General features: G+C 37.0%; 1 protein-coding gene across 1 annotated transcript; it reads right to left on the minus strand.

Moving 5' to 3' along the window:
• Positions 1–9,391: 9,391 nt before the first annotated feature.
• On the minus strand, positions 9,392–23,087 carry LOC121430804 (trichohyalin-like). Its single transcript, XM_041628212.1, has 11 exons — positions 22,975–23,087; positions 20,291–20,532; positions 18,955–19,127; positions 17,361–17,542; positions 16,576–16,776; positions 14,324–14,535; positions 13,525–13,657; positions 11,986–12,153; positions 11,020–11,300; positions 10,434–10,619; positions 9,392–9,681 (listed from the first exon to the last, which is right to left on the minus strand). The coding sequence occupies exons 2-11, from the start codon at positions 20,429–20,431 to the stop codon at positions 9,547–9,549; spliced, it is 1,812 nt and encodes a 603-aa protein (XP_041484146.1). The 5' UTR covers positions 20,432–20,532; positions 22,975–23,087; the 3' UTR covers positions 9,392–9,546.
• Positions 23,088–23,596: the final 509 nt, after the last annotated feature.

Here is a 23,596-nt window from a genome sequence, read left to right on the forward strand (position 1 = left end):
TGAAGATAAAGGGAATTTAGAATCATGTACTGTTGCTAATTCTGGCATGATGTGAGTAAAAAAAAAAAGTAATTTCAATTTTTTAAAGGTGGATTGACAATACCTTTTAATATGTGTGTGTACTTTATATGACGTTCATCCTTTACATGTACATTTATGTTCTTTGTTTGTATAGTGTATGCATGTTTGTAAAGCTTTCAATGGCCTGTAATATATATTGCTCCATTTTCTTCTATTTATTATTCCTTTGATATTAATGTATGTAATTGGACCTGACTATCATAAGATATGTAGTACATGTACGTGCATCTTTATGTAAGTGAACTTCTACACGTGTACATGTAGAACGTGTATGTAAACAATTTGATCGACATGCATTTTATACAGAAGACACATGAAGACTAATGTGCTCTACAAAAAAAAATGTGATTGTTTGTAATCATGAAATCAATGAAAACTTACAAATGAAAAATGTTGTGCTGTACATGTACTTTCAAGGGTCGTTAGATTTGCTTTTTTAAATAATGTCAGTAGTTATCGATAGTGGTTGAATGAAGAGCTACATGTAGTCATGTACACTTATGAACATTGATTCTTTGTTGATGCATTCTTAACATGTGGTCGCGTTACGGCATGTCAATGGTGATCTAACATTGCCGGTGGAGTAGACTATACACATACATGTACAATACAGTATGCTTTTTATGCCATATTTCTACTATAACCAGGCCCCATTGCTTATAAGTTTAATACATTATGGCAACTTTGCTATCCAATGGTAACTTTCACGGAATCCTTGATTTTGACTGGCTGAGGAGTATTGTTACAGTACCACGGTAGTTACCATTGGAGGGCAAAGTTGCATAACTTTTAAGCAATGGGGCTCAAGTAGTAACATGAAATAAAGAGAACATTTTGTATGCTGTTTTTTTTAACACTTCTGAAAAAATTTGGACGTTTTGTAAACTAGCTCTTGTATCTCAGAATAAAATAATGTGAACTAACATTTGATTTGTTTTGATTTTAATTGATTGGTGAATTTTATGAGAGAGGGAGAGAGAGAGAGGGGGGGGGGTTGAGATAAAGAGAGAAGGGGGGGGGTGGAGAGGAAAAGATATATTGGTGTACATGTATGTGTGTGTGTGTGTGAGAGGGAGGGAGAGTGAGTTATACCCCTTTCATAAACCCAATTATGCGGCTAATAGCAGCATAATTTGGTCGTAAAATCGGAGGAGGACCAGAGTTATCCGCATTATTTTGATGCTGCTATTATCCGCATAATAAGCTCAGCATCGGGACCAGATTTTGACTTTATGAACGCATTTCCAAATAATGCGGATAATTGCCATGGTGCGGTTACAAGGTCACCCTTTTCCAACACCACCGCATCGGAGGGGGCGTGTCCAGTTGTCATGACGATTATCCTCCTTTTTCAGGACGGGCGCTCGTAAAAATAATGCAGATTATTTTCGGAGTTTGTGAATGCAATTTCTGTTGAATTATCCGCATTACTCTTAGGCGGCTAATTGGAGGATGGGTTTATGAAAAGGGTATTAGAGTGAGATGCTCGATTGAGAGATAAGGGAGGGGGATGAAAGGAGATTGCAAGCAACACCCCCCCCCCAGGAGATGGGATGAGACGGAGTGTGAGTACATGTACATTGTATGTGTATCTGCAGCAGTGTAATGTTGTTGGTGTATGGAACAAATTTTTTTTCTCGAATTTTGCGAGCAAGCAAAAGTTTGACCTTTTTAAAAATGAAAATAATAAAGATTTTGACATATCCACTAATACACAAAGTATCATATTTCACTATTTAGCCTTTCTTTTTTGCCTCCCCCCACCCTGGCTTGACATAAAACTGTTGGGGTCCACCCCCCCCCCATTTACCATATACACCAGTGTTTGTATGATAAAAGGGGGGCGATAATGTAGAAGTAAAGAGAGAAATAATTATGCAATGAGGCCGTTAAATTGGTACTAGTTCCTTGATGAAAATATTAAGTTATAAAAACATGTACATGCATATCCAAATGATGAATTGAAATTCATCAAGCGAAAAAGATTGAAAATTTCCTCAAATTCTGGTAACAAAGTTATTTTTTTTGGTGGGCGGTGCAAATTGGTTAAAAAAGTAGAGTCAATGATGTTCCTCACTATTTTTGTTTTTTGTTGTTTGAAATATGAAATATTTCAAATTTTACAGAATTGGCGATAAGGACCAACTTGAGTTAACCATAAACAGTTTAATGGTAATTTCACATATTCAGGGAGGAATAAAATTAAGTTTCACATGACAATGAGGATAAATGATCATATGGTGAGTGGGTGACATCATCAGTCTGATCATAATTTGCATACCGACCAGTAAACATATATACCGGGGGGGGGGGCACTTACATTGAGTGGATACCATGCGCGACCAAAAAAACACGTAAAAAGGATTTCTTTTTCAAGATAGGGCACGTTATATATACATACATGTACATTTTCAGCGTTATGCTTGTCGGAATTTTCTCCTTTTATTCAAATCAACTGTTTGTTGGGTGGACTTGACCTTTAAGCTATTAAAAGAAAACAATTATATGTAGGAAGGAAATGAAAAGTAGGATCAGAGAGGATGGCAGCTAGTGATCGAAGCAGGAAGCCGGTGTGTCGGTAGGGTATTTTCATTTGGGGACGAAGACAATTAAGAGAGAACCTGCTTTTTTCTTTATTAAACTACAGAAATAAATAGTTCACATTGATTTTTTTTGGTGCTCTTCTTTCTTACATGCATCTCCCCTTTCCACTCTTGTTTTTTTTCGCACTACATAAAAAACAAGGGGGGGGGGGGGTTGCCTCCTGGATAGCAGCACCCCGGTATGTACATGCAGGCCTACTTCTAGTCTCTGCATGCATGGCTAGTGGCTCATATCATACCATCTGCCTTAATCCTCTGGTAATCTGTAAGGAATTACTGGAGATTAATAAAGGTTCAAATGCAATACAATATTCATCCATCAAGCTCTTATCCTTGCACGCTTTTTGACCCGAGCTACATGAAGCCGTCGATCATAAATATATTACAAATACTTTTTCCTAGAAGTTGAACATCTACATGATGTTTTACCTACCATGATATTTTAATTATATTTGTCGATAAATATGAGCAGGAAAAAATAAATATTAACTAGTTTATTTAATAATTAATCAACTACAATAATCAAATGAATCAATTAACAATTTATATTCAGTGTATTTGTCTATCAATTATTCTAATTTATTTCATTTATTCATTTTTTCTTGGTTTATTTTTTCACTTTTAAATAAATATTCTTAAATCATCCCTTAGTCAATTCAATGATTAATGGATGAATACATTTTTTATTAACCTTTACTGTAGTTATCCATTCATTTTTTTTACAGACTTCATTGAATGAATCGAAGAATGGAAGAATTTACGTATTTGTGAATGAATTAAATAAAGGAAAAGTTAATAAACTTATCCATTCAAATACTGAGACTGTGAAGAAACTGTTAAAGATGCTAAAATTTGAGTGGACATGTGATGTGCACTGATGTATCAATATCAACCAGCAAAAAAAAAACTTAAGGGGTCAATATGCACTAAGCACTAGCTAGAGAGGGCAGAAATCAGCAAGTTCCAACACAGAATAATACATGTACTCATATTATATTTCAATATAATTGTAGGAGTATTGTGACTTCTTAATGCCCTTAACCACTTAAACTTAACCACTCAAGGCACTTCAAGTATCGGCTAGCTGTCCTTGATGTATTTGCTCACATGTACAAGGCGCCATGTACATATCTGCCTTCCAAAGCCATGTCTTAATATGCTTAAATTTGATTAAATTATCCTTGGTTTTATTTCATGTTGTATCAGTAATTTCTACTTTTCAGACTAGTTTTTAAGTCATACAATTACTTCATTTCATACTACATTTTATGCTGTAAAGCACCTAGAGAAAGGTTCTATATGTTATGCGAATATTAACTCAATCTTTAGGAATCTTGCTGTTTTCAAGTAGATGTTCAAGCAACAGTTACCACCATATGCTTCGTAATAGAGGAATTGAGGCAAAAATTTGATGGACCAAAGTTTTGGATACAGTACATGCTATTTTACAAAATTTGTAAATAATTGCTAATAATGAAAAACGAATAGGATTTTTTTTTCACTTCATTAATCTATTTTATGGTAACGTTCAACATAAAAAGCCCCAATCTGTGAGATGCAAAACAAACAATTGATGGAAATTATGTTGAAAAGTTAAAATACACATTATTAAAAAAAAAAACTAATCCCTCTTCCTTTTCGGGGAGGGGGTATCACTGGTATGCCAGTGTTGGTTAATATTTAAACATGCATAGGAAATCGGGGATAAAGATTTGAATACTCTTGCTTTTACATGCAATTTGCAGAACCATCATAATGGGTACATTAAAAAGGTCTATTCCCAATTCGTCCAATTGCCAACTCATCTACATGTACTATCATTTGGTCTACTATCAGTTCGTCCACTATCCACATTGTCTCACTGCCAATTTGTCCACTCAATATTTCTTCTAATAACCAGTTGGTCCAATAACCATTTAGTCCATATGCCATTTGGTCTAATAGGACTAAGTGTTAATTGTGAAAAATAAGTGACATTGAAATGGATATTAGACCTAGTGGTTAGGAGACGAAATGGTCACAGACAAAATGGTGATTAGACGAAGTGATGATTGGACCAAATAGTTGTTAGACAAAATGTTGATGAACGAAATGGCATACGACTAAATGGATGTTGACCATGTGGTGAGTGGATGAGTTGGCAGTAGACGAATGGCAATTTACATATTAAAAAGACATAAGAGAGAAAAGAAAAAGGATATCATAATATTGATGAAATATAAAATATATATTTTTATTGCTAACTCTAGCACAAGACACGCAACAGATATAAATTGTGATGAATTCATTCTTGATCAGGGGGGTGTTTCACGACACACACTGATAATTCTTAACTGCTCTGAACCAATCACATGTAAAGATTTCAGTAGCTTATAACAAAATCAGTAAACACCACTACCCATGTATGTTTCCTGAAATGCTCCCAAAAATATCCATGGATTTTTTCAAAGTAGAAAGATTGCACCTGCTCATAGCATAAGTGGTAAAGACTTCAATTTAGAATGTATGACAGATTGATCGTAATATTAACATAACATATATATTGTACAATATCAAATACTCTCAAATACAATCATGTAATAATGGACGGAGGTGTAATTGGAAGGAATGAAAAATCATTGAACAGTACAAGAATAGCTGCTTTGAATGGAACAATTGAGACTCTGGGACGGAGCTGTTGGAAAAAGTTTTATACAGTCTTTTTAAAAATGTGCATCACATAATAATAATAATATTCCGCATTTATATAGCGCTTAATACATCGGAACGACGTCTCTAAGCGCTTTACAGATATATTATTACCCCGGTCATCGGATCCTTGCATGCCCGCATACAATGTATGCACCTTCTCCACTCCCTGGGGAGCATTCCAACAAGAGTTCCAAGACTCAATTGCTAGGCATACTACATATAGGCTTTCGCATCCTACCGGGTACCCATTTAACACCTGGGTGGAGAGTGGCAAAGTGTGGATTAACGCCTTGCCAAAGGACGCTAGGCCATGGTGGGATTCGAACACACGACCCTCTGATTACAAGGCAAGAGTCAGAACCGCTACACCACGACGCTTCCACATAGCCCTACAGAGTACTAAAGTGATAATGTTATAATTTTTTGGGGGTTGCGATTCATTATATTTTCATTTTGACATATCGGAGGAACATGATAAAACCATTCACAGCCCATATTTGGTAGGGATCTATCGGACCCATCTGTAGTTCTGTTTTGCCCATGATCAGATGGTCAGTTGAACTCAAATATCAATGTGGTATAATACTCAATGAGATAAGCACCAACTTTGATGTCTTGATTATTCAGTCAGGTAAAATCCTTTGAATTGTGTTTTCAAACAGATTCACTGGTAAGCAACGATGTGTTCATTAGCAACTGGTAATTAACTGTTGGCGAAGTAGAGCAACATGCTAATGCACCAAATATCTTCATAAACATAAAAAGATACACATTGACACACTATTCTAGCTCCCTGGTCCCGTAACACAAAGGTTAGCGATTAATCATACGCTTGATTTTCACGATTGATTGTACATTGTAGTCAATGGAATCAATCATAAATGTTCTACTATCATTGCTAAGCTTTGTGTTACGGGCCCCGAGGTCTGTGCAATTTCTGCATAATGCAATGTCAGGCAAACCTACATCATATCTTACTTTGTAATTTGTCTATCCACATAGATGAAAGGGAAGGCCATTTGAGAAACCTTGCCAAGTGGTAACTCTGCACTTGTCTATTGGTTCAAAGGCCTTAAAGCCTGTGTATAGCTTTGGTAAAGGGTCAATAATGTGATTGATAATCGAATATCATTTAATATGACAGTCTTACTGAAGCGTAGAGACCGTTAGATATTTTTCCAACTGCACTTCTCTGAGAAAATTTCAAATCTTGGATATATAGCGCCCTCTCTCGGCGATGCTTGTTTTAAATTTAAAAAATGGGCATTCAAGCACTAATCTTATAAATTTAGTGATTAGATATCCAAAAGTTACAAAGAACATATCTTGAAAGTTTCAGCCCATTCCATGATTTGGAATAGGATTTAATTGAAAGACAAAAACACACAGATATTTTAATTTGATCGGGTGACCCGATCAAGTTAAATTCCATGTAAAATCGCAAAATTTATACTGTAAAACACATTTTCATTTCATATCCTCCACATCATAACTGTTATAGGGCATATCCATTCATAATAGATAGCAATGAATTGGAATAGTGATAGGTGCATTTTGGTGGATTTACCAAAACTATACACAAGCTTTAAGAAAAGTGCAGTATTCTGTATGACTCATTCTATATGCACTTTATTGTAACGTTTTTCAATCTAATCTTATCTGATAAATTGAAACAAGACTTGGAAAAAACGAGTGTATGAAACAGAATCATGCTTTCAGATGTTGACTCAGATCTTCACTACCAGTATTGACAAATACTTCCTCTTGATATTACAATTAAAACTTGCAGATTTTTTTCTTTACTATTTTGGAATTACAATTAACTCATATTTACACCAGGGGCCTGTTTCATTAAGAGTTACAACTGTTGTAACTTTCCCATTTCGGCAACTACATGTACCATGGTAACCTTGATTTTGATTGGCTGCCGAGCCCCATTGTCATGGTAGTTGCCATAATGGAAAAGTTGCAACAGGGGCCCATCTAACAAAGAGTTGTGATTGATCCAATCAATCGCAACTATGGAAAGCCAGCAAAGTCAACATATAAAATGCATGCTTGTACCAAAGATTTTCTAGATATGAATGTATATCCATGAATTCATTGATTTCTTGACAATTTGGTGCATTCTCCTTTGTTTACAAAGGACAAACTGCTAATTTCTTGTAGAAAAAATTATGGCACTGATGGATTTCCATAGAGCTACAACTGATTGGATCAATCGTAACTCTTTGTAAGACGGGGCCCGGTTGTGACTCTTTATGAAATGGGCCCCTGGTGTCGATATCACAATCAGGTACTAGAATGTGCTTTGTTTAAAGCTGTAAACATTGTCCAATTAATCTGAACCTTAAAGTAACAAGGAATATGGACATAGAAGTACACACACGCAACACATCAAACGTTTAAAAATTTACAAACTACAAATTTAAGTTGAAAGACATGGCAACACATATTATAACACATAAAGATGGAGTACTGGAGTACATCATTCTAGTTGTACTGGAAAGAAAAGCTACTCAACAATGTGGCAGTGTAAAATCCACAAACAGACACATAGGCCCGTATTCTGAAGTCAGGTTTAACTTTAGATCATGGTCTAAATCTGTGCTGAAATTATGGAAAGCCAAACATGTCAAAATTTTCCTTGCATCGCAAGTTTCTTATGTTTACTGTGCTCTTTTCTAACTCATGAATGGTGGAGAAAGTTAATATTATTTCATCATTCCGAAACAGTTAAGAATGATTTGAGCGAAAAATGAGCTGATACATTTACATAACATTGTTAGAATTAATGCAACTATTGGCTGTCGATAGTTAAACCACAAATTTACACCAGAGTTTAAATTAAACCCAACTTCCGAATACGGGCTAGAGTGTGGTTTCATATAAAGGACATCACTATCCTGCCATTCCAGACAAAACACTAAATCTAATTAAACCAGAGCATGATAAAGACATACTGGGCTGACTACAAGTACCTTGTTCAAATCTGGTGTTGGCGTTGTGACAATATTATTAAACACCAGAGACATATTTGCTAAGTTCAAGTACAGTATTTAAATCTGGTGTTAGTGTTGTGACAACACCAACACCAGGCAAAACACCAGACTTGAAATGAGGCTGGTGTTGCGATTGACCTCGGGAAATATGAGATATATCCAGCAGTTCTTGTTGAGCGCTGGTATTGAATGTCGTTAACTAGTACAATCATTCTGTTATCCACAAGATAACATAGATTCAAAGCTATCCAGAGTGTTTCATAATTATATAATACATGTAATCATCATCATCACCATTATATGCAACATTTATTAAATGCTTAATACAATGTGTCTAGGGGATGCATACTATTATCCCAGCTTTGCACAGCTACCCCAATCAGGTGCTTAAGCATTCAAGGAATTCCTTCTTTCGGGGTCGTAAACCTGGGTGGAGAGCGGCAAATGAAGATCAACGCCTTGCCAATTGTCATAATCAACTGGAATGGTAGAGTTGCAAGAAATATTTTCAAATATGAATTTGTTCGGTGGTAATCAAAATCAGTAAAAAAAAAGAAAGATAAATATATCATCTTGATCTCAAAATATTACAGCTATATACAGTAACATAATTTTCAAATATATATTTGTTACAACTTATTTCAAAATATTAAGACAATAATCCACCTCTCTCACTCTCTATCTCTCTCCCATCCCCTAAATAAATTATGCTCATACTTCAAAATGTATTGTTTTCTATCCATGATTTTTTTTCTTTCTCCCCTTCTTTCCTTCTTCCCTCTCATTTCTCTATTTGTGTGCAACTGCCCCCTCTCTTGTATGCTTCATGTCTCTTTTTCTATCTGCCTCTTTCCATTTCTATCTCTCTTTCCTCCCCCTTCTCTCTCTCTCTGCACTAAATTATCTATCCACCCCCTTACTAGTCTATCTCTTCTATAACATATCAACAGAGCTGCCAACCTGAATAAGAACATTTCAGTACTTTAAAAGCTGAAAATCTGTATTTGGGTGAGAAATTCAAAGTATTTTTAAAGAAATACCATAAATATACTATCAAAAATTTAGAAATCCATAGTTTGCATGAAACCATCATTATTCCTATCATTTTTTCAGTACTGACTACTGAAAACAACTGGTTGGCAGTTCCGTATCAATGCCATTCTCTCTCACTAAATTGTGATAGTAATGTTTCCAGATTTCATCTCCGTCTTGATGGTCTTGTGTCCCTTTTGTAGTTCCGTTGGGGTGATGCCCTCTGCCTTCTGTCTTTCCCTCTCGATCACATCCTCGGCCGTGGCTGTAGCCTGTGTCAGGAGACAAAAGTAGAAGTGCAAAGTGAAGGTGTTGTTGCTCAGTGGACAAGTCTCCAGAATTTGAACCACAAGGTCTGGGGGTCAAATCCCATCACAGCACGAGGATCCTTTGGCAAGGCATTTATCTACATTTGGCACTCTTCACCCAGGTGCAGTAGAAATTCCATGAATGCTCAAGAGCCTGATCAGGGAAGGTGTGCTAAAAACCGGGGTAATAGTATGCGGCACTTAGAAACACTTTTCTTAAAAAGTGCTATATGTTGTATAGATGGGCATTTCAAAACGCTAAATCTGCCTTTGCAGATGAACCATCAATACACCCCAAGTCGGATCTGCTTGCCCAAATGGTAAAGCTTCAACTTTGAAAAAAAATCATTTAAGTTTTTTCAATCACAAAAGTAAAAATTCCATTTAAAGGAAAATTAAACACTTTGATCAAGTTAGGAAAACAGGAAAATCAGAGAATGAGATCAATGAAGTATCAAGCACAATTGGACAAATATTAAGAAAGTTACGAGCATTTGAATGTCAACATAAATGCTAAGGAGATCCTCCCATTGGCAATACGACCAAGATTTCTTTCTGCAATGGGCCCAGGGCTATGAATACCAATGAACCCTATTCGGACTAAATAAACCCTATTACATCATCATTCCCACAAACTTTGGGCTCGCTAGGTCATCACGAAAAAAGACATGCCCTGCTCATCCCCGCTCCTTTCCCCGTAGCAAAATTCCACTTACCCAAGCAAAGAAAACAGCTGCACCTGCACTGACATCTCTGACCTGCTCAAGGTCAAACTTCGAGAGGAGGACAATGGTACGCTCAGCGGGGGCAAGAGGAATCTTATTGGGGTCGCATTCCATGACACGTCGCTTCAAGCCCTCTTTACCAGTCTTCCCAATGAGGGCCTGCATCCCCTTCCATACCTAAAAAGTGCAAATAATGAAATTATGAAACTTGAAAGCCACTGGAAATGACAATCGCCATGGCGTGTCTATTAAGTAAAGCGAAAAAAATCCATATTTTTTGTATTTCAGTCACCATAATAGATCTGAAAATAATACTGCATTATCTACATAAAAGTTTGAAAATATATTCTAGTTCAATAGGACCCCCTTGGAAATAAGCCTTTCGGCTTTCATGGGTTATCCTTTCAAGGTATTCTTTAAATTCTTTGTAACTCATATTATCTATGATGTTCCTGCCCGCCCGACCAAAATCAATATTACTGTTTCTTGTGGGGTGTCCTCTTGCTTGACGGAACTTGGGTTGTTCTTTAAACAGTACAAGTGATGAAAAACAAAATGGACACAGAAATTAGCTCACCAGCAGCTCTTTCTCCTTGTTGCCCAGCAACAGGTAGGTGCCGATCATGACCTTGTGGACCTGGTCCGGAGGCTTGGAGTAGCTACGGATCTCCGCCACCGTGCTCTGTTTGAGATTGAGGATCTCATCCCGGAGGCGCTTGAGCCGCTTGAGCGACAGCAGCATCTTGTTGGCCTTGATCATCTCCTGTGGCATGTGGGCCTCGAAGCCATTCTTCTTGACAAAGTTGATGGCCTTTTCCAGGTCCTCCAGGCTGCGCTTGTCCATGGCTTTCACCAAATCTGACAAGTTATGCATAATGAAAAATTCTCATTTTCTTGCCTACTTTCATTCCATTCTTAATATTTTTTACACAATATTACCTTTATACATTTATTAGAATTCTCACACTTGTCATCTCTTTTATTTTAAATTGAATTAATATCAGAATTTAGGGGGCCAAAGTATGATATATCATTTCTGCATTTGTTTTATATGCAGAAGAATAGAATTACCATTTTTTCTCTTCATTAAAATTACCATTTCTTTGATCTTAACAGAAAAATAGGAAGAAAAGATATGGAAAACATACAAAACACGAAAAAAAAGCCTTATTCCATGGCAGGCATCACAAAATACATGTATGTTACAACTAGGGACTCGTTATTCAAAAAATGCATCAAAATCTGAAAAAGACATGAAAGAATTCAGCCTTGAAATCTAGGCAGAATAATGTTGCATGGCTGAAACTGTTGAGCCTTTTTAGGGTTAAAATCACAGCATATTTTTCACAGTATAACTAGATGAATGGACTGTGCAGAGAACAAGTTATTCACTAAGTTGAAAGAAATGAGTCAAATTGATCATTGAGTCAAATATATTGTATCAATCAATCCCCCAAAAATTGCCTTTGATAGCTGAAGGTATATCCGCCATAACAAGCAAAAAGGGGAAAGAAATAAAAAATGACTAATTTTGCTTCCTTACCATCCCTTGCCTTGAAGCGTTTGAGGATAGCTTCCGCCTTCGCAAGGTCGCCGTCTGTGTCAGCGAGCTTAGCATCCTTGAATTCCTTGACGGACTTCTGTAGCTTGGCTTTGTCCTTCTCCTTAATGGCCACTTTGAGTTCCTTGCGAATCTTGTTATGACGTTCACCTGATGTCATGAGAAAAGAATCCAATAAGCCTTTTTGCAAATTGTAACCAGGGAAAAAAAAATAACACAGTGGCTCGGAGCAATTTCACTTCCAATATGCTCAAAAGAGCCCTGGAAGTGCCCCCCCCAAAAAAAAATCCCCATTCAATGCCATATTAAGCTTATCCAGGTTCAACTATTGGTTATGAGAAGTAAATTTAAATCTCTGCTTAAAACACATTTATTTGCTCCTTGAATTTTTTTCTCCTCATATGATTTTTTGTGTAACTATTGTTTTAAATATTCATGTTTAGTTCCCTTTCGTAAGTTGGTTTTTTGTTAGGGTTTAGCTTAGGCCTGGTGTTTTTAGAGCCCTTGTGAGTTATGAACCTGCCGGATTGCCTTCTGGCAAGTTCCTTAAACTGCGGGTGAACAGGGCATTAAGATCAGGCACCAGTCCCCGTAGATATATTTTAGGTGTTGTTTTAATGTAATTTCATTATTATTAGTTATTTATTGTAAAACGCTTTGATCAAATTATAAAGCACTATATAAGTACCTGTTATGTATGTATGTAAGTAGCAGCCGAAAATAAACAAAATTATTTCCATACTTGGTTGTGTTTTGCACACAGGTAGTATGAGGTCATTTGAGGCAAAACCAGTGGTTTTCGAATTCACTGTAAGCATTTGTGATTTGATGATTTTTGTAATATATTCCTTTTGAAATATTCTTCTCATCACATCCAAGCTCAAGAGTAACAAAATGCTCATATAAAGTGTTCATTGGTATTCGACAGCCCAAATAATAGTAAAAGAGCCAGCGGGCAATACATTAAACAACTTCTAAACTTGATAATACTGACTCACTATATTAGTCACCTGGTTGGTGTTTCATAAAGCTGTTCATAAGATACAAATTACTTTATGCACGACTGGTGATCCTTTCTTGTGCTATGGGATATCCCTATGTAATTGGTTCCAGTCGTGCGTAACTTTACAAACAGCTTTATGAAACACCACCAGGTGGGTGTTTCATAAAGCTGTTCATAAGTTAAGAGCGACTTTAAGAACGACTGGTGAACATTTCTTGTTATGGTATACATGTATGTATTGGCGATGGTTTAGCGTGTATATAAGAAAGGATCACCAGTCGTTCGTAAAGTCGCTCTTAACTTACGAACAGCTTCATGAAACGGCCCCCAGGCCTATGACACATTTTCCTTATTCAAAATTTGAATACCATAGGATGCTTGTTACAATTTGTTACAATAAAACAAAATACAATAGCAGTTTTAAGCTACGGACATCATTCCATTTTGATTGGCTAATAGTAAACTTTTTACAGAAATTGTGCATTTGTTATCGTAAAAGATGTAGAGTGATTCCTTACGTTTAGCCTTTTCTTTGGCGGCTTTCTCAGCCTCTTCTGCTGCTTTCTTGCTCGCTGCATCCTTTGCCTCCTTGACTGCTGCTGCCGCCTTCTTAGCCTCCTCCTCAGCCGTTTTAGCCTTTTCTGCAGCTTCCTGACAAGTGAAATAATTAGAAGATGTGGGTTAGAGCATGATCTCATATTCTGATATCATTTTATCATCTTGAGCATACAATCTTCAAAATCTTTATCATCATCAAATCATTTTCATCATCTGCTATAATCTTTATTGCTATCGACTCCGTCAACTTTCATCATCAATCATCACCATCATCACCACCATCATCATTATCATCATCATAAAGATCTTCATCATCATCATCATCATCATCATCTTCATCATCATCATCATCATCATCATCTTCATCATCATCATCATCATCATCACCATCATCATCATCATCATCATAATCATCTTCATCATCATCTTCATCATCATCATCATCATCATCATCATCATCATCATCATCATCATCATCATCATCATCATCATAATCATCTTCATCATCATCTTCATCATCATCATCATCATCACCATCATCTTCATCATCATCATCATCATCATCATCATCACCATCACCATCATCTTCATCATCATCATCATCATCACCATCATCACCATTATCATCATCATCATCATCGATATCAATCTCCCTTTTTCTTTTCCTCACTACCACCAACACCATCAGAAAGTTTACAAATTTGTAAAAAAAAAGAAAACAAGTCAAAAAAAAAAAGAAAAAGAAAAGCAGCAGCCTACCTTGGCTTCATCCTCCACATTTTTATTCTTCTCCATCTCGGCTCTCTCTTCCTCCTGGAGTGCTATAGCCTTGGCCTCCAGCTCCCTCTGGGCCTCCAGAGCTTGCTGGACCTCGATGATCTCCAGCTCCCTCTGCCGCTCCTTCTCTTTCTCCTCCATCTCCTTCTTCTCTCGCTCCGCTTCCCGTTCAGCCGCTTCTCTCCTTCCTCTCTCTGAAGAAAGAATAAAATCATCAGATGAAATGAACAGTTTGTCATGTGTATAAGGAAATCCTTTAGCTGGATTATGCTCGTATGATTTGGGCAATGAGAAAACGATGGCAAACTAGACCCTCAGACTCGAATGAAAACTATGACTCAAAGAGCAATAAACCAAATCTATATATGCCTAGAATCCACAGCATTCAACGAAGTATGAATGAGATCAGTACAATTTGTGCATTTCATAATCCATGCACAAAAACTGCATCCGTACTGTGATGCACAGGTAAAGTATAGCAAAATTAAAGGCGAAAGTTAGGCCCAAGTTATTATGCTTCTGCGACCTAGTCCTATTCCTCCATAGGCCAAACAGTTGATCTATTAGGTCCAGTTAGACGACATGTACATCTACAAATCGTATGTTGCATGTTGCATGTATTGTCATTCATCATCATGCGACTATGCAAATATTACATTAGGTATAAGTTAACACAGTCTATTCAACAATTCTTGGCTATTTTCTCTACTAACCAATTGGTCTCAATTGCCATCGAGCCAAAATGCCAATTTGTCTATTAATATCAGGCTGTACCTTTTTGATCTATTTTTTTATTCATAAACAAAGGCATTAAAAATACAATAACATAATACACATACATAAAATACAATATTTACATTGGTACAATATATAAAATGATGCTTGGCGGGAAGCAGCCAAAAAGGATAAACCCTGACCTTACAATATATCATGAAATGTTGTATAAGTACCTAAGACAATATAATATGATAGAAATATAAAACAAAACAAATGGGGGGGGGGGGAAGAGTTAAATGAAACAAATTAATATCCACTTGGTCTAACAAAAAGAAGTCTACATGATAAGATGAACTATTCACAAATCAAATTTTCATTTGGCATAGTAACACAATAATTAGTGTACAAAGTGGAAAGTAGACCATCTGTTCTTAATACTAAATGAAAATTAGATTAATTGAATATTAGACCAAGTGGAGTTTAGACCAATTGGACTGAGCCCATGCGGTATTAGACACCGTCCTCACTACCTTTCTTAAACTAGTTTAGTGGAGACCAGTCGAAGCGATCTTGGAAGCGATCATCCAAACCGATCTACCTCACGATGTAGTTTTCAAGATCGCTTTGCCTTGTTAAACTGGTTTTAGCATAAGTGAGGACACAACCCTTCTTCGGGAAGCGATCTTCCACACATTTTGAGCGTGCTACTCCATACGACAGGTGTAGAATTTCTACGCTGCGGGCTCGAATTTCGCGCAAAACGTATCACCCCAATGATAGCGTTTCCATAGCAACACGATCGCTTTACTGAAGTGATTTTGAAAACCACTTTCTTGAGATCAAATGGGAACGCCAGCAGAATGATCTTCTAAACTGGTTTCCTGAACCGGTTTTCAGTAAACTAGTTTTAGAAAGTGCAATGAGAACGGTGTCTTAGACTATCTGTGGAGTAGACAAACTGGGCATTACTTAAAGGGGAAGTTCACCCTGAAGAAAACTTTGTTGCAAAAATAGCAGAAAAAATAGTAAAAACTATTGGTGAAGGTTTGAGGAAAATCCGTTAAAGAGTAAGAAAGTTATTAGAGTTCAAAGTTTTGGATTTGTGACGTCATAAACGAGCAGCTGCCCCATGTGTTATGTAATATAAAATGCATGAATTTCAAATTTTGCATGGTTCCTGATGACTTAATTTTGTTTTCTATTCATGATCGGGTGTGAAATAATTTGTCTATTGATATACAAAAGGTACAGTGAAAACCATTTTCAATTTTCTGAGAAAATGACATTTTATTGATTTTTTACCATTCGCTATGTAGGAATGCTGCTCGCATATGACGTCACAATTATTTGATGAATTTTTCTCAAACCTTCGGCAATATTTTTTATTATTTTTTCTGCTATTTTTACAATAAAGTTTTTGTCAGGATGAACTTCCCCTTTAAGAATAAGACTTAGTGGATACTAGACCGAGTGGACCTTAGACCAAATGGGTTTAGCCCATGTGGTATGAGTCTCACCTTCTTCTTCTCGCTGTCTTTGCTCCTGTGCCCTTTGATCCTCCACCCTATCCTCTTCCTCCTTCTTTCTTCTTCTCTCATCTTCATCCTTCTTTCTTTGCTCCTCTGCTTTCCTCCTCCTTTCCTCATCCTCAAGCTTCCTCCTCGCCTCTCTGGCCTCCTCCTCCTGCTGTTTCTTTCCTTCGTGTTTCTTGTTCCTTTCTGCGAAACAAAAACAAAATCGAAAGGACAAGGTGACCAGCCAGATCAAAACGAACAATAGGTTGCCAGCTACGTGTCATAAACATGTACAACCAGGATTTTCCAAAAAAAAAGGGGGGGTATTTTAAAAAGGAACAATGATATATCCCTTCCAGGTCTAAAAACTTTTTTTTTGCTTAGAGAACAGTTTTTGTACGTTCCTTTCACCCTACCTCAACATGAAATGACAACACTTTTGGTCGTGAGTTCAAGAAAAAACTGTGCCAGCCCAAAACCCATGATGGTCGCCATTTTCCAAGAAAATCACATTTTTTGAATTTTCACATACTTTTTGGTGTCTTCACCTATGTTTTAGGGTTCAGGGAATGCATTTATGCTTATAGAACGAATCTCAGACTATTTGAAGTTGCCTGGTCTTGTCTTTCCATTGATGCCCAAGACCAAAGTATTGATTATTATGGCAAAGTTGAAGAAAGGTTGACTTTACTTTTTCTGCGGAGTCCTACTGTACAGTTGAAACATTGATTTTTTTTTGGGGGGGGGGTTGTTTATTTTTAAGATAAAAAATTTAATCATAACAATACCTTCTTTTTCTCGTAGTTCTTCATATTCTTCCATGGCAATTTCTTGTCGGTTAGGGATGTTACACAGGTCCACCTCGATCTCAGCGAAGCTGATCCCGCTACCCCTGACAGGCCTGTTGCGTAAGAACTTCTCCCATCGACGACGTGAGAACAGGTTTCCATGCACTGCTTCAAACATAAATCTAGTATTTTGGAAAATATAAATGACGGTCAGTTCTTAGAGATGCTTAATACCATATAAATAGTCTCCATACATGTAGATGCGTGCGGAGGTTTGTTTTTACTTCTCTTTTGTAATGCTAATTAATCCAAGGCCTTCTTGAAAAGGTACAGATTTGAATCTGTCGAATACTAATCTGACATCATAAAGTTGTTCCAGTCTTTGGTGCCAGTTTCCCTAAAGCTCTGTCACCAAAGGCCTTGGATTTAACATTTCGGAAGAGATCCTTTGATTGTGAACAAAGACTTCGACTGGGTTGATATTTCTGAATGAGATCACAGAGGCAAGCAGGGACATTCCCATTAATGCACTTCAATAAATCAAGTGTGAGGATAAAACAAGCCCTAATCGGAAGCCAATGGAGATTCTGTAGAATCGGTGTCACACATTTTAATTTGTTTTGTGTAACTTGCAAGTGCATTTTGTATGCGCTGGTGTTATGAAAGCAAAACATCTGGGACTCCGAGTTAAGCAGTCCATTATTACAGTCCAGATGACTGAATGTAAACAGACCTGCTAACCTCTGGAAATGAAAAATTGTATTCTGTGATAAAAAAAAATGTTTTTTTCCCCAAAAAAATGTATTTCATAATGAAATGCATGGCGCGCACGCTCATCGAGGTGCTCAAGCTGCATGCAAGCTAAAATGCGTACTGCTCTTGCAGATGAAAAAAAAAACACATTGAAACATGTGTATATCTCACCCTGGTCTTAACAAAATGATTGAAGAAAAAAAAGTTACCTGAAATTACATTGATCCAATAACCATTTTGAGTAAGTTTTATAAAATAGAGACATGTAGAGATGATGATTTGTCTCAATAAATTAAGATTTTGAAGAAAAAAAAAAAGAAAAAAGAAAAAACGTACTGCTATATTTTGGTTGCAAAAACGTACTAAATACGCCAAAAACGAACTGGTTGGCAGCTCTGTATAAATGCATGAATAAGCCTTTCTGTGGTTACCCTATCCAGAAAATATTGTGACCCAATCACAAGCATTCTATAGGACAAATTTAAGCTTGATTTATTACGTTGTTCACTCTTCAATTCGGAATTATATTTTTTTTGCTAGGCCCGAGTTATCCAGATTTTTTTTTTGACCAGTGCCCACCCGGGATTTTTGAGAAGCAATTTATTTATTAACTTTTTAATTATTCATATTCCCTTTGGTAAGGCATTTATCCTCATTACCAGGTCCCTCGGAGAGGACCTTAAGCCGTTGGTCCCCTGGTTGCTTGCTCACAGGCATTCTTGCTTTTTTTAGCAGTCAGGTAAAAAAACCTTGGTATAACATGTTTTTTTACGATGCTTCACCCTGGCACCGCCACCGTGAAAAGAGTGGCAAAGCAAACCAGAATACCCTATTCCTTTACCTTGCTTGGTCTTCTGTGATAAAACCCTTCTGTTCTCTATCCAGGAGGTTGAATTCCCAACGGAAGTCCTGCAGAAGGAAATACCTCCTGTCCATCTCCTGCAGGACACTGAAGAGTTCACTGGGTTCACAGGAATCCTCAAAGGCACAGCAGTACATCATGGATGCCTTCACCTATGAACGAGAGTCAGATTCAGATTCAGATTTATTTAAAACAGAAATGACATAAATATTGATACAAATCATTTTCATCCATTCATAACAAATATTTACGATACAAATAATTGTCAAATTATATTTAACATCAATGATGATTAACATATAAATATATGTGGTACATTTTGGAGACAAATTATAATATAGTTTAATTAGAAAAAAGGTATCTGTGGAAATGAGAGATTCACTCAAAAGCATAGCTTGTATAATATGAACCTTCCCAAAGGAAAAGAAGAGAGAGAGACGCAATGGTTGCTATTTGCCTACAGACTTACTGAACAGATTAAAAAGAACAACATAACACACAGAACAAGACAAACTAAATTTAACTTCAGAGTTAAATAAAACGCCCCCCCCCCCCGAGAAATTAGAATTAAAAAATAAAGATATTTCTGAATATTGATAATTACAAATGATTTAGTGTAACAAAAGTTAATGTCTTGTGTGTTTGAGACTCCCTTGTATTTTGAAGCAAAGACATCACTGCCCATCAATCATGCACCTAGGTTGGAGCAATGGCAATCTATCCATGTTGTTTTTTTGTTCCAACAAAATCAACAGAAACAATGCATGATCGACAATCAAATGATTTTGTTACAGATATTACTGTTAGGGATGTTAAACAGTTTTTTAAATTTTCAAATCTAAGGCATCATTGGCTATTCATATATAAATAAAGGTGGATACACACGTAGTGTGTTAAGAATACATACATGCAATGCCTGTTATAAATATAATTGAAATATTGTTGTTTATATTGTCATTGTTGTCACCATTGCCATCATCATCATCATCATCATCACAATCATCATCATCATCATCATCACAATCATCATCATCATCACCATCATCATCATCATCACCACCATCATCCTCATCATCACCATCATCATCATCACCATCATCACCAACATCATCATCATCCTCATCATCACCACCATCATTATCATCATCACCATTATCATCCTCACCATCACCATCATCATCATCATCATCATCACCACCATCATTATCATCATCATCATCACCATCATCATCATCATCACCATCATCATCACCATCATCACCATCATCACCATCATCATCATAACCATCATGGTCATCATCATCATCATCATTACCTGCGGTATACTGATCCCTCCCATCCGAAGGCTCTCGTGCAAGAGTTGAAGTTCCACTGGATCCAGTTCCCCTTTGCATTCCTTATCATACTGGACAAACATGGCGTCTACCACCCGCTGCCTTTCAGCGAGCTCCGCCATGATTGCAGGTCAAATGGCAATGCAAGGTCAACTCGGTCCCAAGGTTGACCCTGAGGGGTAAGTGCTGTATCTCTCCACAACTTTTCAGAATCTAGAATTAGCTATTTGAGGGGCAAAACATAATAGAGAGAGAAACAATGTTAATAAACAGATCCTATGCCCCATATACTGCTGTCAGGTTTAATAGACTTTTGCATTAATGTCATCCCGTCCCATCTTATATTCTTTTAACACTGCATTTCCTTAGCCCCATACTATCCTTACCCCCGGACATTCCTTAACCCCATGCTATCTTTTTCTTTATTCACACTGTCTTTCTTAACCCCATACTATTTGCTTAGCCGAGGTTAACGCCTAAACACCGGACTATCACCCAGCTCATGAATATTATTGATGATTTTACCATACAAAGCATGATTATCATGAAATTTTGACTTCTGTGATTGGCTATTTAATGCTTAGCCCGACTTTTCCTTAGGCCAGTTTCACTTCACACTGCATCTCTTAGTACTGTAATTGTGGAGCTAGCACTACAATAAGCTGGCTAACCCTGCCCTTTGCAGGGTCAGATAGTATTTACAGCGCTAGCCCACTTTGCTAAAACGTAGTGTGAAAACCAAGTGGGCTAAGCTTAACCCCAGGAAATTAGTGGGGCCAAACCCTCCCCCCCCCCCCTTAGCCCCACTATTCACTAAGGGCAGAGTGTGCGTTGGTGATCTGCTGCTCAAGGGGAAATATACAGTGCGTATCAAAAAAAAGTATACACTAAGAAAAAATCCTGTAAAATTATACATTTGTAATATCCTGAAGATTTTTTCACATTTTAACATTGGTACAGATCCTTTTAAAGCAAATGACGATATAACTCTCGAAAAATATTTCCGCTTGAGTGAGCATCACTTACTTTTGAAAAGTTAGTGAAAAATGATTTGCGCGGAATGTTGAAATGATTATGCGAATAAGAGTAGACCTTAATCATGAATAACGTGGAATTTAGCTAGTAATATTGATTTGTAGATATCTTCTACCTTTTTTAACTTGTTTCCTTGCCCAAACCACTTTGAGGAGTGCATTGCGCACTCCCCCCCTCCCCCCAGCCACACACCAAGGCCATCGTGACGATATTTGCTTTACACTGAGCTGGGATTTACATAAAATGGCTTAGGCTTGATTTTCATTTTGTTAATCATTATCAAGCTTGGGAAAGTAATTTTATGCACACAAAAAAAGGTTGTTTAAAAAAATAATCATATTCTGCCAATGAAATGCAAAATCTGCACCATTTGTTCAAACCATAGGCATATGGAATCTACAACTAAACAGGGTGCAAATTATATTCCTTAAATTGAATGCATAAAGGAATCTGTTGATTGTCCACAACAATCTATCTTTTTTTTTCTTGCTTTCAGGAAAACAATAATTTGAAAAATCAACAGGCAGCAGGGACAAGATCTAATTCATTGAATAAAGTCAAAGTGATCGTAGAAGAATGAGTTTCAGCTAGTAACAATATCCATTCCTGTTATGAAGCGATGTTAACCGACAATTGTTAAATGCTACAAATTATTTATAATTATGAAATAAATTTTATTATTTCTAAACTAATAATTTTTATCTAGGCCTATAAATGTTTTTTCGAAACGGCGTTGTTAGCCGGAAGTACGTCATACATAGGCGGTTCAAGGGTCGACGCTATTGTATTTCCGTTGTTTACATGTGGATTGAGGGGTCTACGCGGCATCAGTGAGGTAAGAAATCTTTTTTTGACATTTTTATTTACCATTTTTCAAAACCTTCCTACGCCTATGCGTAGGAAGGTTTAGAAATTAATAAAATTAATGTTTTTTGAGCGCTCATCTTATGAAAAGATGGATTCCCGAATTTCCTAGGGAAATCCATCTTCTTTATTATTGTTCTTCGCTTTTTTAGGACACTAGGCATTATCGTGATATTGGGAACCATCGTTCACTTCATACAGCAGCCCTTTATTCAGTCACATGTTGTTGTTGTTGTTCGTTTAGGGCCTGTTTCATGCCCTAGTTGTCTCCTCGGTAGACACTTGGTGTTAGGAACTCAAAGGTAGAAAAAACTGCTAGGTTGCATGCACGGTTCCCTATTTCCACCTCCATTCACTTTGACTTGTCTTTGACTTTGTACACAAGTGCACGTACACAAATCTACGAGTGGTTCCCAAAACCACGATTTGGCCGGACACTGTGGCTAAAGTGTCAAGACGTCAATGATGAAGAAGTATATGACAGCTTATAAACAACATCATCATTGCGTCCTCAAGACTAGCGAGTGTCACACATCTGCTCACTGCACGACTCACTCGCCGAAGTTCCGGGGACAGATCCAAGCGTAAGCCAGCTAAGCTCAGCTAGGGCAGGTGACGATAACAAGCATGACAAGCAGGCAACACGTCGTCACGACTCCATATCAGACCAACAACAGTCACACTGTACAGACAACTTACACAATGAATTTACTGAAAATCTTGACAAAGTAGAAAAAAAAAATAACTCCTAATAATATCGGCTTACCAAAAGTTTCTAAAGTAAAATCATAATTAGTTACAATGTCGCTATCATGTTGTTGCTACGTCATGCAGCGTCGGTGGTTTCCATTTTCACGACTGTTGAACCCTCAGCAATTGAGGGCGTAAATAACAAAAAGGAAATGCTATTTTATGCACTTCTACTAGTATTTCATTTTCTTGTATTTGCGAAAAAGAATCAATGATCACCCATCTCTCTCATTTTTATTGGCCCCTTTCTATGTTTGCATTCTTCACCTTTATTCACTTTCAAACAATCACCACCACACCTATGCACATCATCATCTTTGCTGAAACCATGGACCTATGCTGAAACTAACAAGACAAAAAAGACATTTTTTTTCATCAAACAAAAGGGGTACTGAAGTAATTGTTTTTGTCCTCACTAGTTGGGAAATCTTGGGGGAGCTAGTAGTCATATCCGCAACAAACATAATCATCAATATCATCAATCATTATCATGAGCAGGCCACTATCATCATCACAATCACCACCATCATCACAGAGCTACCAAGTCTCACGCATTATGCGTGAGACTCAAGCATTTTGGACTCTTGTTCATCCCCTCAAATCTCTGTCTCACGCAACTATCACAGCCTATTGCCATA

This window comes from Lytechinus variegatus, chromosome 17, assembly GCF_018143015.1.
Source record: "Lytechinus variegatus isolate NC3 chromosome 17, Lvar_3.0, whole genome shotgun sequence".
Lineage (NCBI taxonomy): Eukaryota > Metazoa > Echinodermata > Echinoidea > Temnopleuroida > Toxopneustidae > Lytechinus > Lytechinus variegatus.